The 17,377-nt window shown below is 36.5% G+C and overlaps 1 protein-coding gene across 3 annotated transcripts in view; it reads left to right on the top strand.

Moving 5' to 3' along the window:
- The window catches only part of NELL1 (neural EGFL like 1), a 281,618-nt gene that overhangs the window by 154,792 nt on the left and 109,449 nt on the right, over positions 1–17,377 (top strand). For all 3 annotated transcript variants that reach the window (XM_085300904.1, XM_085300903.1, XM_085300902.1), the window contains exon 13: positions 14,132–14,254. In XM_085300904.1, the coding sequence (XP_085157030.1) occupies positions 14,132–14,254 (123 nt within the window). The remainder of the gene's footprint in view (positions 1–14,131; positions 14,255–17,377) is intronic.

Below are 17,377 nucleotides of genomic sequence, written 5' to 3'. Positions count from 1 at the left end.
ACCTCTCTGGCTATGCAGATGTTGGCGTTGCTTTTTGTTGGAAGGAAGAGAAGACAGTTTTTTCTGAGTTCACTGTTGCTTGATTCTCACTTCTCACTTCCTCTGTTCTTTTGTTATGACTTCTAGCTCAGGTTTTCTAGTAAAGCATTCTAATCCTGCTGCTGAAGCTTCATGCTTCCTTCATGATTTTGTGGTCATTTAACCTCACTTGCTCTGTCTCACTGGGTGTAGTAGTACGTACATGGATTTGTCTTGCACTRTGCCTATGTACCCAAGCTTAGTGCTCATTTTATTGTGCCTTATTCTGTAAATTGATTTTTGTTGGCGTTCTTCACACCTGGTTTTATGCCCACTTTTTTTTTTCCCCTTAATTATTTCATCCTTTGCCCGGTATGCTTTTACCTTCAGCACAGAGGCTTCAGGTAGCGTTTGGTGAGTGGGTGATGACTTAGCGCTGAGAYGGGAGCCCGTATGAGTGGGAGGTTCCCTAGCAGCTCCTCCCTTCAGCCTCCAGTGCACTTCTGCCGTGCTCTCCACTGTGTTTGGTGATTTTGGGTACTTCACGTTACTGCTTCTATCCTCCCTAAAATTCTGTGCTAAGTTCTCTTGAGGTTTTCTTGCAAAATTCTGTACTTAATTCCTATTTTTCCTGGATAGTAATACATGCTGTTACCACTTTCCTGTGACTACCTATGATTTTTTTCATGCATTTGAAGCATAAATCTTTTACAGAGGATTGCCTGTTTGAATTAACATCAATCAACCATGCATTTTTTCAGTCTGATGGCATATATTTTTGGTTATTTAACTAACTTTTATTAATTTTTATTTAAGCACTGGAAGTGCAAAATGAGGTTTTACTATATTTATCCTGTGGTAAGTCAGTCATGAAGGCTCAAGCAGTGTACAGCGTATGAATTCTGGTTGCCCTATCTTTTGTTTCAACAGTGCAATATTCATACTGGTCAGTGTTTTGTTAATATAATATGGCATAGCTGCAGCCAGAGAAACTCAGGTTGTGATCTTGTCAGGTCTCATAAGACAACTGTGGTCTTGTCTGATCACTATTAGGGTGGATTATCTCCAAGGAAAAATGCAGGTGCTGTAGGAAATAATGATTCACTAATTGCCATTTCTGCTTATGAATCAAAATTGATTCTCTGTGGAGAGGAAATATATTGCTGAACTTGCACYCTTCGAGAGGTAAAATAATTTAATAATAATTTAACAATGCCATGGTATTTTTGTGAGGCTAGAGGAGTAAACCCAAGGCCAGCTTACAGGGCTGGCAAAATTAAGTGCACATTTGTCCTTGTTAAATTTGTTTGGGGAAAGTAAACCACTTAGTAATTTAGCTGCCTAAATACTGTGTGAGAAATCCATCTTTGGGCATCTGTTTTTAAGAATCTTGGTCAGTACTCATTAGTTAGGCAAGCTGCAATGAGGACAATGTTCTCTTTCAGTAAGTAGCAACAGTCCATCCCTACTCTGTCAGAGGCTTAAAATAGACAGGAATCTTCCTTTTTACAGCATCTGCTTAATTAGAAGCTTGGACATAGGATAAGGGCGCTTATGTCCATAGTGGAACATAACAGCTCAACTCCGTCTAGCTGTGTCAACAGAAACTTGAGAGAAGTATCCTAAGCCTGTGTGACTTTCATATCACCTATGATACATGCTCCAACACTCTGCAAGTCTTTTCATTGCCCCTTTAATAGGTGCAAAGAAATAATATGTGCCCCGTCCTCATTATACTTGAACTGTGCTATAAAACCTTAACTGTGGTTTGATGTGTTCTTGTATCAGCAAATTGACACATCCGCCACACATGCGATACATTCGGGAATGATTCTGCCTTAATATATTTCAATAGCACTAATAGTCTTTTCTGCAAGGTTGAAATGGAGTATGTCGTTCTTTTTATATTCTGTTTTATGTGCAAGTTAAAGCATCATGGAGTGCTGGAAAAAGAGAAAATCTATTGAAGCTCTTTTGACCTTATATTACCCGTATAAGTTAATCAAGCCAATACGAAATATTGGCGGAAATTATGTTCAGAGGTTCATTTCATATGTTTAGTGTTAGTGATTTTGAGATTTCTACAAAATAAAGCTTACACCTATTCTTAGACTGAAAAATGCCTGAAAGATGAGGTTCTGATCACCAGCCTCATAAAATACGCAGCTTTCACAATTTCATGGATAAAAAGCAGCCTGTCCTTTTAGATTAAGTTATATCACTGTGTAAATAAATCCGTCCCATATTGCTTTAGGATTTCTTTTTTGATACAGAATGCAGATATTTGGACTGTATTCAGCTTTTACAAAACACAGGGCAAAATAAAACTGTATCTTAAGATACAGTGGTAACAGGCACCTCTCCTGCAAACTGTAAATTAGGCAGTGGTGACTGCTAGACAARATCTGAGTTTTTCAGTGGTGTCATTATGTGCAATTTCTTCATTTTCCTGAATGAACGAATGAATGCTCTATGATATAAAGAACTATTTAAAAAAAAATTATTTTGTCATTATTTTACTGCTCTGATCTAGCTGGAAGTTTATGTGATACACTGAATTGAGTTCCAAGACTTTACTGGCTCTCTGTATGAATTTGTCTGCCTCATTACTATGTTAAGAGAAACAATAACTACTAAGAGAAATTTGGACATTATGCAGTTTAGAATATTCAGATYCATATACACTCACCTTTTGGGTCGGGGTCTGGCATCTTGTTTTTGTGGGGCTGACTCCTGATTACCTTTGAAGTCAGCTGTAAAAATCACATTAACCGTTTGGGATCAAGCTAAAGGCTATATACGATGTCTCATAAATGTCCAATGACTTACTGCTTAACTAATTTGTGGACAAGATAGAATTTGTTTTGTAAAGTTAATACCCTAAAGTAATAATTGAGGAGACCATRTTTCTTAGTGTCTTTCCTTTAAAAACTGTTGGTATGCGTTGTAGTTCAGACATGATAGTATAGCTCACAAACATACATATTTGTGGCAGAGCTCAGAAGAGAATGAACTTCTAAAACAGACTTGCACTTGAGCCGTCGCACCTCAAGACCATRCTGTAGTTGGAAATACAAAATGTGGACATACAATATTTGAATTTCTTCTGATTTCCGGGAGGCAGGAAGAGCATGARAGAGAGACTAGCATGCCAACCAGCTTACTATGAACCTCTAGACATACAGTGCATAACATTAGATCCTTATGACTTACAAATCCAATAAGGAGAAACACTTTTAAGATGTTTTGGATCTTTCAAATGAGTGTCGTTCTTCAATCTTTATCACTATCATTTTTTTCCCRTGTGTACAGTTTTGGCAGCTTCATATGAACCATTTCTTGTGCCTTTGTGACTTTTCCTTAATTACTGATACTGCTTAGTTTTAAAAAATGGTTTTATATGGTATTGTATTTCATTAGGAATGTTCCCTGTTGTCTTTATCCTACGCGAAAATTTGCATAATGAGAGATTCGCTCTGATCTGTAGGACTGGAAATAGTGCTCCTCTGCACTTTCTTACTGTTAAATTTAGGAATTTGTCTGAAGCTTTAATACTGAAAATGGGCAGTCCTTAATGTTTAGTTTTAGTTTTGAAAGATCATCTGATCTCCATGGAGTTCAGTCTCCGTCCTGAAGACTGTAAGTGCTACACGTATACTAGCTCTTTTCTCAGTGAGAAACTSTACTTAAAAGAGTAAGTTCTTTTGATGGTATGAATTGGCCAACTCTTTGAAGCACAAAGATAACAAAAGAGCTTTTTGACAGTAAGGTGAGGTTTCTTCCAAGGTGGAATTTTTTGATTGCATGTTTAAGTGTACAGTTTGCAGTCTTCTCCAAAGTATTGTAATTAATTTCTTTTCTAGAACTGATTTGAATTGAATTTGATGGCTTGTACCCACACTTGCAYCCCAAATTCGGTGGCGTGTTTTAAGGTTAAAGATGCACATCAGTGCATTTCCTCATGTATTTTTGCTTTGTGAGAAGTATGTTGAGATGAAAGGTTCAACTACAATGGATTTATTCTGTAGTTCAGTCATACAAGCTGTCCTTGTGCATATTGTTCACAAACAATTTTTTTCTTAAGATTATTTTTCAGCATTAGAAAACAAGACAGTAATACATCCAAATGTGAATAATTGGGCTTTCAAAAAGAGCTCCAAAAAACTGCAGCTAGGCTTGCAGTTTAAAAGGAGGTTACATCAGCTGGCTTTCCATTTTATTACAAGATGGCATGTTTGTTAAAGGTGCATTCTGGAATTTTTTTATATATTAATACTTTTAGTATTCCCTATGTYGATATGTATGATGTGTTCAATTCAGTGTAAAAGAACCCCTTCGTATTGTGACTCTTCACAGGAATCCTTTTTTATTAGTAAAATGATTTTCATATTCCTTACTAACTCGACACATCTATGCAACTCAAACACTTTAGAAGAGGAGGGAACTRAAGTACAAAGTGCAGAGAAAAATGTTACACTTCTAGTGACTCCTGAATTTTCAAATGTTTGACCTACTTCCCAGTCTGTTTGCTCAATGCAATCTTCAGCTTCCTAAAGCTTCTTAAAAGGCTGTGATGTGTCTAGCTTTAAACTCTGCTTTTCAGTAGTCTCTCCTTTCTGATTTTTCTCTTTCTTTTGCCTCTTGCGTCCTTGTTCTCTTTCTTRGTATTGTGTTCAGAAAACAATAAAAACAGATGTTTTTCTTCCCACTTCCTAACATTTGTTGTATAGGCACTTAAGATATATCTGTAATATTTTAAAGCATACTAGCAAGAGATCTACTTACTCTTTTTTTCTGCTCCTCTTCCTACACTTGCAGAAAACAACGTGCAGTTTCCCTCTGCAAGACTACCTATTGGTTTGGCCAAAAGTAAACATTTTTATTACAACAATTTAGAATTTCCTCAGCRTTGCTCAGTGAGCTTATCTCATGGAAATTCAAATAGGTGCCATTAGTAGTTTTTTTATAAAGTAGTGAAGCAGAATAGAGAATCAGAGATAAAGTACCTTTCCCTTGAGGAAAAGAAAATAATGATAGGGGTATGCATATATATATATATACACACACACATATACATATATATATATACACACACAAACAGTCTAAATTAGCCATTACCATTCAGGGAAGAGATCTTGAAATTATTGCAGATAGTTTTCTGAAAATGTCAGCTCACTGTTCAGCTGTGGTTGGAGACGAGCAGAATGTGAGCTCCTTTTGGTAAGGCAATAAAAACAAAATGAAAAATATGATTATGCCATTGTATAAATCCATGATTTTCTGATGTCTTGAATACTGTGTGCACTTCTGTCCAGCCCAAAAAGTGAGAGGAGACATGGGTGGCTTAAACACAAGAGGAGAGTGGAACTCCTTCAAACTGTGAATTGTATTCATCATGTGCATGCTAGTACACATGCTTTTCAGGATGCCTCTAATGTAAGTAGCTGACAGCAAAAGGTCTTGCGTGACACAAATGAAAATCCAAATGTGTGAGTATCTGATGTTTTATTACTTTCAAGCATAGCCCAAGACCCACATTTATGCATTGGACTTATTCACATAATTGAGAGTATAATATGAAAAGGAAAAAMATGGGCAATTTACATAACCCTGATAGAATATTTCAATTTTTTTATTTGGATTCCRTATTTGTGATTGTATGGTGCTTGAAATATAAAAACGGAGTTGAACTGTGCTGTGTGAAGACAAAAACTAAAAGTGTGAACTGACCTGAATACTAAAAAGAGTAGATCACTGAAATTTAGTAGCAAATGCTTCTTCCTCAGCTATTTAAAAAAATAGTTTCAACTCAGTAAACTTTACAACTTAGGCTTTTATATGCTAAATTAAAGTGAGGGTAAAAGGAAAAAAAAAGGCTGCAATTGGCTTATGAGATGTTTTGTATACTACAAATGTTTCTGAGAAAATTTAAGTTTTATGTTRTATACATTTTTGTCATTCAGGGTTCTTCCTTTCTCTGTCTGCATATGTACTGTAACAGTACAGCTTATGGGATTCTTACAGGAGGGTGCTTTTAGTAAGCTTAATTTTTTGGCAAGAAATAGTGAGGTCTCTATGTACTGGAAACAGAAGATAGATCTTCATATATATATCTTTGTTTTCTGTCCCTTGCCTTCTCCGTGGATAAGGCAATTTTTTGGCAAGAAATAGTGAGGTCTCTATGTACTGGAAACAGAAGATAGATCTTCATATATATATCTTTGTTTTCTGTCCCTTGCCAAGGGGAAATAAGGAAGGCTGGTCTTCTCCGTGGATAAGGCATGGGTTGTAAAGATCCAGCCATTAAGTCGGGCGCTAAACTTTCAAATCATACCAGCTGATGCATAGGTGTTCCCATTCCCCGTATTTGCACKCTGGCCTGAGCACATGATTAAGATTACACTGCTTTTGTCGACGTTCTTTCGATGGGTGACTACAACGATTTCACTGTGAATTGAAGAACTAAACTAAACCACCTAATAATTAAAGTCATAGAGGAACAGATAATTGACCAATCTCGGTGATTCTCTACCTCTGAATGCCAGTTTAGGAACATGGATTTAATTATTTCATCACATGGGTTTCGAGACAATTCTAGGTCTAGGCAGACTAGTTTATTACAATACATTAAAACAAAAAAAGAATAAACAAGGATTACATCRGTTGTTTCTCTTGTGAACTCAATTGCAGATAGGCCAATGTGAATAAAATCTAACTAGATTCCAGGAGACCAGGAGACCAAAGGAAGTATTTCAGCTTGTTACTCAAAAGGAAACATGCAAGATATTTTCTTCAGTTAGGCAAATACATGCACATTCAGAATTCTATACTCAAATTAAATCCTGCTATTTCTTCCTAATTAGCCAACAGTAGTATTTGCCTACTCTTTTAGAATGTGGTCTAAATAATTTGGTGTTTAACACCAGAAACTGTTCATTGCCTCACACATTATACATTATGTTACAATAGCATTTTGGTTTCTTATKAAAATATATAGATCTAGTATTTCTSCCATTACTTTTTATGTTTTACTGCTCATAAGTACAAAGTCAGAGCATATTGTTACATTGCAGGAACAAGTCRGGATTTTCTATCCTGTGTCCTGTTCCTTTGTCCTCTTTCCTTGTCGGAATGGGCAGGGTGAGCATCGGTAATTGAAGTTCACAATGGGCAGGGATAAATTTCAGTTAGTTTCCTAATTCTCATAAGTACGGGAAAATACACATTTTTCGGGGTTGTCTGGATTCACAATCAGCTATTGTCTTTCTTTTACCAGCTTAATGTTTGCAATGCGTCTTTCTTGTATATACCCTGTTTGATGTATACATCATGTTTCTTATTGCCCTGGTTTTGTGGGAGGAAATTCTTAATGTGTGTTCAGAATAATGCTTCCTTTTATTAGCCTGTTTCAAAGCTATCCCTTGTGTTTCAACATAACTTGTTAGGAGCAGAAATCTGGGTTCCTCTAAATCCACAATTCTTTCTAAATTCAAAATTTTTCATCTCTCAAAATAGTAAAGTGTTAATTATTAAAGAGACATCTGAAGGCTAATGCCATCCAACAAGTTATTATTTCTTCCTTATTAAAAGGAATTTCAAAAGTATTTGGAGAGAAGATTTTCTCCTTTCTAAGTTTCCAAAGGCTTAAGTATTGCCAGATAGCTAATTAATTAATTAATTTTACATTAGTTTGTTTATTCTATACAAAAAGCTTTTGTATAATAAACAGTGGTTGCATCTGATGACCTTTCTCTCTAGTCATATAAATCTCTTGGAATAGGTACCATGAACATGTACAGAAATGTTAGCTGTATTTGTACTTATGTACCCCAAAAGTAGGTAGTCACTCAGTCACTTAAAGAACAACTAAGATTGCCTTTTAGTGATGTTTGGAGAACTGATGAAATAGGAAAACCTTTTCCATTTTCTGAACAAGCTTAAATGGAGACCTTTTCTTGACAATGGGAGGTGAGAGCAACTATGGGGAAGGACCATTCAATGGAGTATGTCTCCAGGGTCTGTGCTTTGCAGAAGAAAAAAGTCCCAATAAAAAAACACTCAAACTGAGAAATAAATACTGTATTAGATGTACCTTTTTGATATGATAAATCTGAAATCCATTATAGACTTTTGAATTGTGCAAGGGAAAGCTACCCTGATTTACAATTTGTTATGAATCCTGACCAAATGGTTCTTAGCTTTACTGTATTGCTTGCTATATGCTTTAAATCTGAGGTTTTAATTTTCTATTATAGGTTTTAGACAAAGTGTAATCCTAACAACCCAAATATTTGAGTTTGTCCAAACATAATATAAAAAAGGGTTAGAGAAAGCTGAAGCGAAGTAGATTTCCACCTTTAGACTCCACACACATCCTTTAATTCTGCTAGCGTTGTCTACTTCAGCAAAGGAGAACTGAAACGCCCTAGAAATTCTGTAATGACTGAAGAATGTGCTTAAAATAGTAACCACATAAAATACAAGCATAGACTACCTTTCTCTGGTACAGTGCATGGAGACAGTATGTATTGAAAATATTTCTTCATTTAAAATGTAGATATCTTTATTACCTACAACCTCAAGAATATTGAAATATGCTATTTCTTTTAGTACTGACATTTCTCCTGATGCTAATTTTCAGAACTGTCTAGAACCTTATACAAACATTGTATTTCATGAACATACAAAAGAAGGTGAGAAATATGGATGTTCCTTAATCTGTATTTACAAACATATGACAAATCCTTTTTCCTTTTGCCAGTGTTGCTCGAAATTATTTTTGTGTGATTGTATTACATTTCTGCAATACAGTGTGAGTGACTTAGTACACAGTATGCTACTTCAAGCAGATAAAATCTTTGTACAGAACCCCCTTGTACTTTTTCTACTGTGGACTTCCAGCTCAGTTTAGCCTAGAACAGAGGGTATTTTTCATGTGTCACGAAAAGAGAGTCATGTGTTTCCTCAGTGAGATTAGAAAAAATGGAGATATGGAAGATGTGACAAATATGGGTGTGGGTGCCTTAAGTTGCTGAATTTGAGGTCCCTGTTTGTATATATCAATTTTATACTTCACACTGAAGTGATCTGCTATCAGGAAGTTACGTATTAGGGACAGAGCAGCTGGAACATGTGCTCTTTGAGGTGCGCAGAAGCACAAGCTGCTGTCACCCTAAGATGCTTTAACTTCATTAGCAGAAATAGTTACCTCTGTTCTAAAGAAAGCTAAAGGTCTCTTTAAAATTTAAGCAAGTAGATTAATAGATGAAATGCATCGTGATCAATTATTCTGCTCTTGCTGAAGATGCAGCTAATACAGCTATTAGTGGCAGCTTGACTTTTAATAGTGAATGCTCTCTTGACAGATGCAAAGCTTAGTTGTGTCTGGTTATCTGTTACCAACAGCTGCGTTTTACACGTGTGCACAATGGATGTTGGCTGCTGGATATTGTGGATGTTGGATGTGCTGTGCTGTTTGCTTAGCTGGGGTCAGTCCCTCTTGAGCGTGTGCATTGAGGGTGCAAGGAGGGTGTGTTGCAGCTCTAGCTGTCTCTGTGGTAGTCTGGTAATTGTGCTTAATTCAGCAGTTTCCTACTCATTTTGTGTGGCTATAATTTAACAGAAACTATGGTCTCCCTTCTTCAGTTGTGTTGTAACTAGTTTCTTCTCTGGAATATTAGGAGAAAGGAGATACTAAGCATACCCTGATGCCAATGTGACCAGCCTTTTTTTAGTATAAAGTGGTTTTCTGCAGTTTGTAGGATGTATTGCTGCTTCTGGTGATACGATATGCAACTAACCGCCTCCTTGAAACTATTTTCTGGTGAATTATCTTTTCTCTTTACATGATTGTTATCTCTGCAAGGCTATGTAATACTGAAACATCCTGTCAGATAGCTCGTGAGTGTTCTAATGAGCAAGGTCAATTGTTGTTTTTGTTAGGTTGCCTGTGAACAAAGCAGAGAGAACCTTAATACTTATGCTTAACCACTGTGCACATTATCATGTAACTCTAACCATGTAGAAACATGAGTGTCCCCAGATCCACAGCACTATCAGAGTGGATTTTTGTTCGAGTTCATGCAATTTCAGTTGCCTGAGGCAAGTGGCTAACCAGGGCTGACTTTCCAGTGACAAATTTTCAAATGGAAGCTTTCTGCAGCAGTTTTATTTTAAAGGCCCCCAAAACTGAAGCCTTGCTTAATGTATGCCTAGAGTGCACCCACAGTTGATAAATACCATGTGTCAACAGAATCAGTTTGGAAACAAAGGCCACAAAGTATTTTGTTTGTTTGTTAGAAGACCAGTTTCTTACCAGTCATCTTTCTAGTGCTTTGGTGGCAGATGTCATCACTGGATAAAGGTGGAGGAAAGAATGAACTTTGTAGTCATTGCTTCACAAGCTATTTTGGTTCATATCTGAGCTTAGGAACCTCCATATGTAACATGATGTTCTTGAAGATTTTGGAAAAATTTCATGAGAGCTTTTGGAAATTCTGGAACATTTGTACTGAGAAGAATAATACTTGGTTTAAAGATGTTCTTTGCTGGGTTTGGTGGTATCTTGGTAGCTAGTAAGCAAGGATGGCGATCTGAACCTTCAGAGATGAAATGGGCTTTTGTACATCGTGCCTGCTTGCAAGAAAAGAAGATTAAGTTGACAGTAAACCAGCAGTCAGTGTTAGATTCTTCATGTTTTTACAACAGAAGGTTGATATTCTTTAATTTTCTTTAAAATCTTAAAATTTGAGGATTTCAGAATGGTGACAAGTACTAAAAATCCTACAGAATATTCTTGCAATATTTTTTAGAGGGAAACAAAGGCACAGAAGAACTGATGATTTCTCTGGGTTTTCCTCAAGACAAAGCATGGAACATAGGTGGCAATAACCAGAATTCCTGAATGCAAGAAATGCTAATCTTGAAAATAATCTCCAGAGACTGGATAAACAAACTAACTTGTCTGTGAGGAAAGAGTGGTATTGCAATTGTAACTGCTCTTCTAAAATTGTACCTGTTTTTTGAAATGGATCTCAAAGAGAAATAAGGGAATGAATGTTGGTTCAGAGAGTTGCATCCTACAGAACTGTCCATCTCAGTAAGCTGCCAATTGTTTTCGTCTTCAGTCAGAATCTCCTTTTGTCTCTATTATGTAATGAATTAAAGTAACGTAGATTTTATGTAGGGTAAACCTGATCAAACTTAATTGTGACAGTTTTGTTCCTCAGCTGGTTTCCATAGAAGATGTAAATAAATAAATCTAAATAAATCAGACTTTGTTTTTGACTTTTAGAATCACCTTTCCTATACTTGCTTTCAGCTGAAATTGAATTTGTCAAAACAAAATAAGACTTCAACATTTTATCTCAGTTCTCGCCTCTGGTGCCTTAGAATGATGCTCTTTGTGACTCCTTTTCTTGTTTCTCAGTGTCTTTTCCTCCCGGTCTTTGGTTGCTCTCTGGTTAGATGGCATTAACCATAACATTAAAGCAAAACTAGGTTCTGCCTGTTCGTTGCAGAGATGTCAGAAAGTGATCTTTTTAAGAAAGCGATGTTCTTCGCAAATTGTTCATAATTTCCTTTGAGTTTAAACAAAACACATGCCAACCTTCCACTCCCTCTTCCCAATATCATGATCACTAAGTGGTCCAATGGATGATACCTTGTGAGGGAGAAGGAAATCCAAGAGAACTCACTACTGCCAGTGTCTTACGGATTTTTCCATTTGGAATGAAAGATTTTTGTAGCTTGACAGAAAATCAGTGCTTTCTCATGCTTATTAGGAGTCTAGCAACATCATCCATAGGTATGTCTACACCAGGGAAAATTCCTTTCAAAATTCCCATCGTTGCAGCCATGCAGCTGCCAAGAAATCTTGGGATTCCTCATACAGACAACGTTTCCTTACTCCTTCTTGGGATAGCAGCATCAGGAGCTCTCAGGAAGGGCAGATTCCTATGGGCAGAGCTGTTGCTAACGCTTCAGATTAAATCTGCTTGGAAAAACTGACCTGTGTATTAAGTAGGGCTATGGGAAGGCAGCTTTGTCTATGTTAAATCTTTTAGTATTGCCAGCATCTGTGCTTCTGCAGGAGTAGTCAGTCCAGTAATTTACATTGTCAAAGTCCCAGAAAAACATAGCAGAACATAATGTCTTGTGTATTAGGGCAAAAGACAAATAGTACCTTTGGAAAATGTTTTGTGTATACATGAACTGATGTGATGATAATGAACGGATTTTAGCAGTTCTTTGAGTAGGAATGCTCTTGTTTGTGTGTGAGCTTAGCACAAAGGCACTGTCATTGTAGTTTGAATGCTCATGCATGAAAGCTAATGGCAATAACTAGTAAGTGTAGTAACAGGAGGCAGAGATTATGAGTAAGGAATTTCTTTTAAAATAAGGTATCATTTAAGTTCAACAGTCTGTTATGTGCTTCATGGGAAGTAGGTCAAAAACATTTCGAGCACAACTCCGCAGTCAGAGCACCATGAGATGGGAGTGGGCAAGATTCAGGTGGTTGTGCAGCTTCTTAAAAGATGAAGGAGAGAACAGGCAGCACTTGAAGAAACCTAACATTCAGAATATCTAAGGCATCGGAAAATTGGAGAGGAGCTAAGTGAATTACTAAGCAGGGCTAAGGACCAGCATAAACTAACAAGCACAAATATAAGTCTGAATTTATCAGCAGAAGCCAGGCATACTTGAGTGTGTGCGTGTGTGTGAAAATTTCCTGCTAAAAGTGAAGAGCAAGTGATATATGGCTTTGATGCTCTTTAAACGAAAATGATGGCAATCCATATCATTTAGCTGTCAAAGATACTTGAAAAATTGAAAACATATCTGATGCATGTTTTGCAAATAGTTATCAAAGCTGTTCTAGGAAATATTTAGTTTGGAGGGTTCTGTGAAATAAACCATTCAAGTCCACATGTGTCTTGAGTTATCTTGAAATTGGCTTTCATTATACGCTATACAAAAGTGAAGGCTCATTTTAGCCTAGGGAAGCGCTTTTCTCTCTGATCCTGTTGTCGATCCTGTTCCAAAGGAGTTAATTCAGAGCATGTAGGAATGAGTGTTTTGCTCATGTTTTAGAGGCACTACCTCTCTCTGTTGTCTTTAGAAGGCTAGATTTAGTCTTTCAAATACCCTTTATTTACTAAAATGTTTGAGTATATCTTTAGTTCCTGGAGCGGAACTTCAACCTCCAAGTGTATGAATGATAACCTTGATGTTTGTGGTTGCATGACTGAAGACAAACCTTATTGGACAGGATTCCAGATTCTGATTTTTAGTTACATCTGTTGTCGAGACCTATCGGATAGTTCAAAGGCATTTCACTACAACCTCTTGTTTCCGTTGAGTAAAGCTATAAATATATTAGCAATTTTTTTTTTTTTTTGAAAACGTGGGTTTTCTTTTTGAAGCTCTACTTCATTAGGGAGCTCCTAGTAATTACTGGAAGAAGGGAAAAATTCCAGAGCCAGGTAGCTCACCAGCTTTTAACTGATACCTTACTAGAACAAAATGTAGCAGGAGAATAAAGTGCAGGAGTTGCAACAAACCACTCCATGGCAGTAGGTAGAGTCGCTGGATGAAAGCAAAGTATGGCCCGTTTGTCTAGAAAGCTCTTTGCGGTCCTACGGTATGAATGTTGCTCTAAAAATATAAAATGTTATTACAGTTATTAGAGAAAGATTCAACTCAGCATGCGTTTAAGCAAGTGACTATAATGACTGAACTGTGTTTTCTTTAAAGGATGTGCTTTTAGGGTTCTCTCTTGTGTTTACTTTGTATTTGCACTTGCTACTGTTGATGATGGACAATTATGTGAAGGTTAGTCTTCATAGTAGATTTTCCTCTGTGATACTCTTCTTCATGGGCTTTTCATTTTAGCTGTACTTTGCCTCCTTCCCATTTTTTTTCCTGGTTTTGAACCTAAATAATCTACTGTCACCATGCACATTGAGTCTTGTAATTGAAGCAGTCCCATGGTTGACTCCTACACCAAACTCCCTGTGTTCATCCGTTGTAGCAACCTGTTTTTTAACTTTTGAAAACGTCAGATCGTCAAACTGAAAAGCTCGCTCACTCTCTTGCCTTTTTTATCTTGTAGAGCATGATGAATGTGGCAGCGGACAGCATGACTGTGATGAGAATGCAATCTGTACTAACACTGTCAGGGGACATAGCTGCACCTGCAAACCSGGATACGTGGGGAATGGGACCATCTGCCGAGGTAGGTCTGTTGCTCTAGGAACACTGCAAAAGCTGCAGACTCTATTAATATTTTTTGACAGTCTCCTACGTTCTAGTAACTTGTGATGGCTGGATTCTGTCAATGATTCACTGTCCTGTTTATCGTCTGGCAGTTGTAGTATGCATGGAGATGATGGGGAATTGATTTGTGCATAACTTCATGGCAGAAAGGAAGTATTGTTGGAATGCTGGAAGAAAAAGCCTTTCCATTTATTTTCAGTGAATACTGTCATTTCAGCTAGTTTCATTTAGCTTTTAAGTGATATTCATCATTTTATAAACCTGTGGATAGTATGTGCTATCACCTTTAGCTTTTAAAAGTTAATTAGGTGCCTTTTAGATTAGGATAATTGCCTTTTATACTGACACCAAATGGCTGTGCTTTGACTGCTCAGATCAGGAGGAGGATTTTTTTTTTAATCATTAGCTATAAAGGTGTGTTTGGTAGACATCACTGTAATGTAAACAAGAAACAGCTGGAATCAGCTTTGATTCCTGTGAAGTGGTAGATCATTTGTTTAGAGAAGTCATTTTGTTTCTATGGAGAAAGAGCAACAAAGATGTTTTATAAAGATAGAATATGGTATTTATTTCTTAAGCAAGTTGGCTGAGTGAGGACTGGCTGTCATGAAAGTGCTATTTACTTATACCTCTTCTGCAATTTTTTAATTGTCTTGTCTTGTAAAATGCTGCTTTTTTTTCCTCCCTTTTCTGGGGTTGCATGTTTTCTGATTTTTCTTAATAAAATTGTAAATATCAGAAATACAACTTTTAGGGTTTTGTTTAGTGACTGCTATAGAAATACAGAAATTTACTAGGTAAAATATTTTATACTTAATCTGGGGGCACAAGGGGATAGATATTAATTTTCCAGCTTATTACAATTGCCAGAGCAATATCTTAAAGGGAAAATTCAGTAAGCTTCTTGTTTCAAACTGAATTTCTTCACCAGGACTAGCTAGTCAGCTGCCAAAACAATGTATACTATCTGATTGCTTATTGGTATGTCTGTCTTTGAGTAATATCCCTATGCACAAGTGCTTCGTTCTATTTAAAATTGTGCAATAATTTGTAATGATTTAAAAAGGATGATGACAATACTGTGAAGATGGTGGCTAAACTAAACTTTGTCTGTGTCGACGATAAAGATGCGATATTAGGGATAAATTCGTTTCAGTATGTTTTCAGTCTGTGATAACAGGGAATGTATTTGTCCATGCTGTAATTTACAGTTTCAGAGAAGTCTGAGTGAAYGGCATGTCTAACTGTGATGGTATTTTTGTTTTCTGAGGGTAATACAGCGAGATGAACCCTTAGTCATATTTCTCTGAACCAGGGATGTTCTGAGTAGTTCGTTCAAACCATGTTTCCACACTTACTTTCTTGGTTTGCATGCCTAATACTTGGTTTAAGGTGCCAAAAACTCAAAGCAAAATTCCTATTGCATCTTTATTAATCTAGTGATATTGAAGTAATGCAATTACACTGGGGCAGTAGGATAGTGTTTTTAACTGCAAAGTTCTGTTGACATGTAAGTTGTAGAAAATAGCACAAAGTAAATAAAATTTTCATTTGCAAACTTTTTTTTTTAGTATGTTCTGGATCACACAAATGAGTGAAGTTATTTTTGCCTTTTTGAAATGAGTTAATATGGAAGTAGACAAAACAAAGCTGAGTTCTCGTGGTCTGACTGGAAAGCACGGATTGAGAGGAAAACTGCAGGGTTATAGGAGAATGGCTTACAATCTAATAGCTATTAGATTCACTAGGGATTATTAGAAGTCTCTAATCTGTCACTGAATGGAAAATTTGCTGCTACAAGCCGGATAACATTAGAATGATGTGCATCCTGGTAAACAGTAAAACAGGCAATGTAAAGCAGTGGTTTTCTAGACTCCTGCTCTGTGGTCACTTGGAAGTTTTCTCAAGTGCCGCCTGCTAATTTGGGGAGTGTTCCCATCACTGRTTTTGCCTGTAGTAACACCAGAAACGCCACCGTTGCCGCCTTTTCACCAGGTTTGATGCTGATATGTTGTGGGTGGAATCTGACTGAAAACAAGCAGGTGAGAAAAATAAGCAGTTGCCAGTCACTATAGTTTGTTTGTACAAGTGCTGGGGTTGGCAAGAGGAAAGGCTTGCGAGCGTGTCGAGATGACTCTGAGCGGCTTACGCTGGCTTTTAGTAATTCTGGAGCCTCATCTTTGGGCAATATAGATTGGCAAAAAAAAAAAAATGTAAAGCAAGATGAGAACTTGAATGAAATACCATCTGAAGATATGCACACAACTCTTCTCCTTGAATCATCTGTGTTTTATAAATGTTTAYGTATGTACATACTTCAGCAGTAGATGAAACAATTGTTATAGATGTAACATATCTTGTAGTTCATTAAGGAATCTTATTAATATTGTCTAGCAACACCATAAAATAGAAAAATTATTATTTTAATTAAATTTTATTAAATTATTTTATGGTCAAGGAACAAGTTCTCTGCCTAGTTCTGCTATATATTTCAACATTATCTTTGGCAACATTAAAAATTAAATCAGAATAATGTTGCGTGTAGACTTTAACACTGTGATAAAGCCTTTATAAGAAAGCAAAATATTATTTAAATTTTAGAAAGGAAAATACGTACAGCTAAATGAAATTGTGYGGTGAACTATTGCTAAATATAATGAATTATTCTGACAGGAATTTGTGAAGTTTGCATTTTTGTGGAAAGTATGGAGAAATAAAGAGAACAGATATAATCTGGCTATGCTTTTGACTTAGAAATAAAAAAAACCAATCAAATGTGAAGAGGAAAACAAATATTGAAAGAAGCCTGTAGAATCAGACTGTCACATTTCAAGTAGAAAAATAAATTTCATGCATAAGAAATTGTCTGCTTTATCATGAATGTAGTAGAGTAGGCTATGTAATTAAGGACTAGATTGTGTCAAACTAGATGTGGAAMCTGTCAGGAAAGGAAGTGGTGCAATAGGATGCAGGCAAAGACCAAATGCACTTCTGTCTTAAAATAAATATTGCTGTAGTTTAAGTGACATAAAAATGGAAAGGGAAGTGGAGATAAACAGAAGAAAATCTTTATATACACGAA

This window comes from Rhea americana, unplaced genomic scaffold (genome assembly GCF_003343005.1).
Source record: "Rhea americana isolate MKP2758 unplaced genomic scaffold, rheAme1 scaffold_17, whole genome shotgun sequence".
In the NCBI taxonomy this organism is placed as follows: domain Eukaryota; kingdom Metazoa; phylum Chordata; class Aves; order Rheiformes; family Rheidae; genus Rhea; species Rhea americana.
This window is presented reverse-complemented; position numbering and strand designations above follow the sequence as displayed.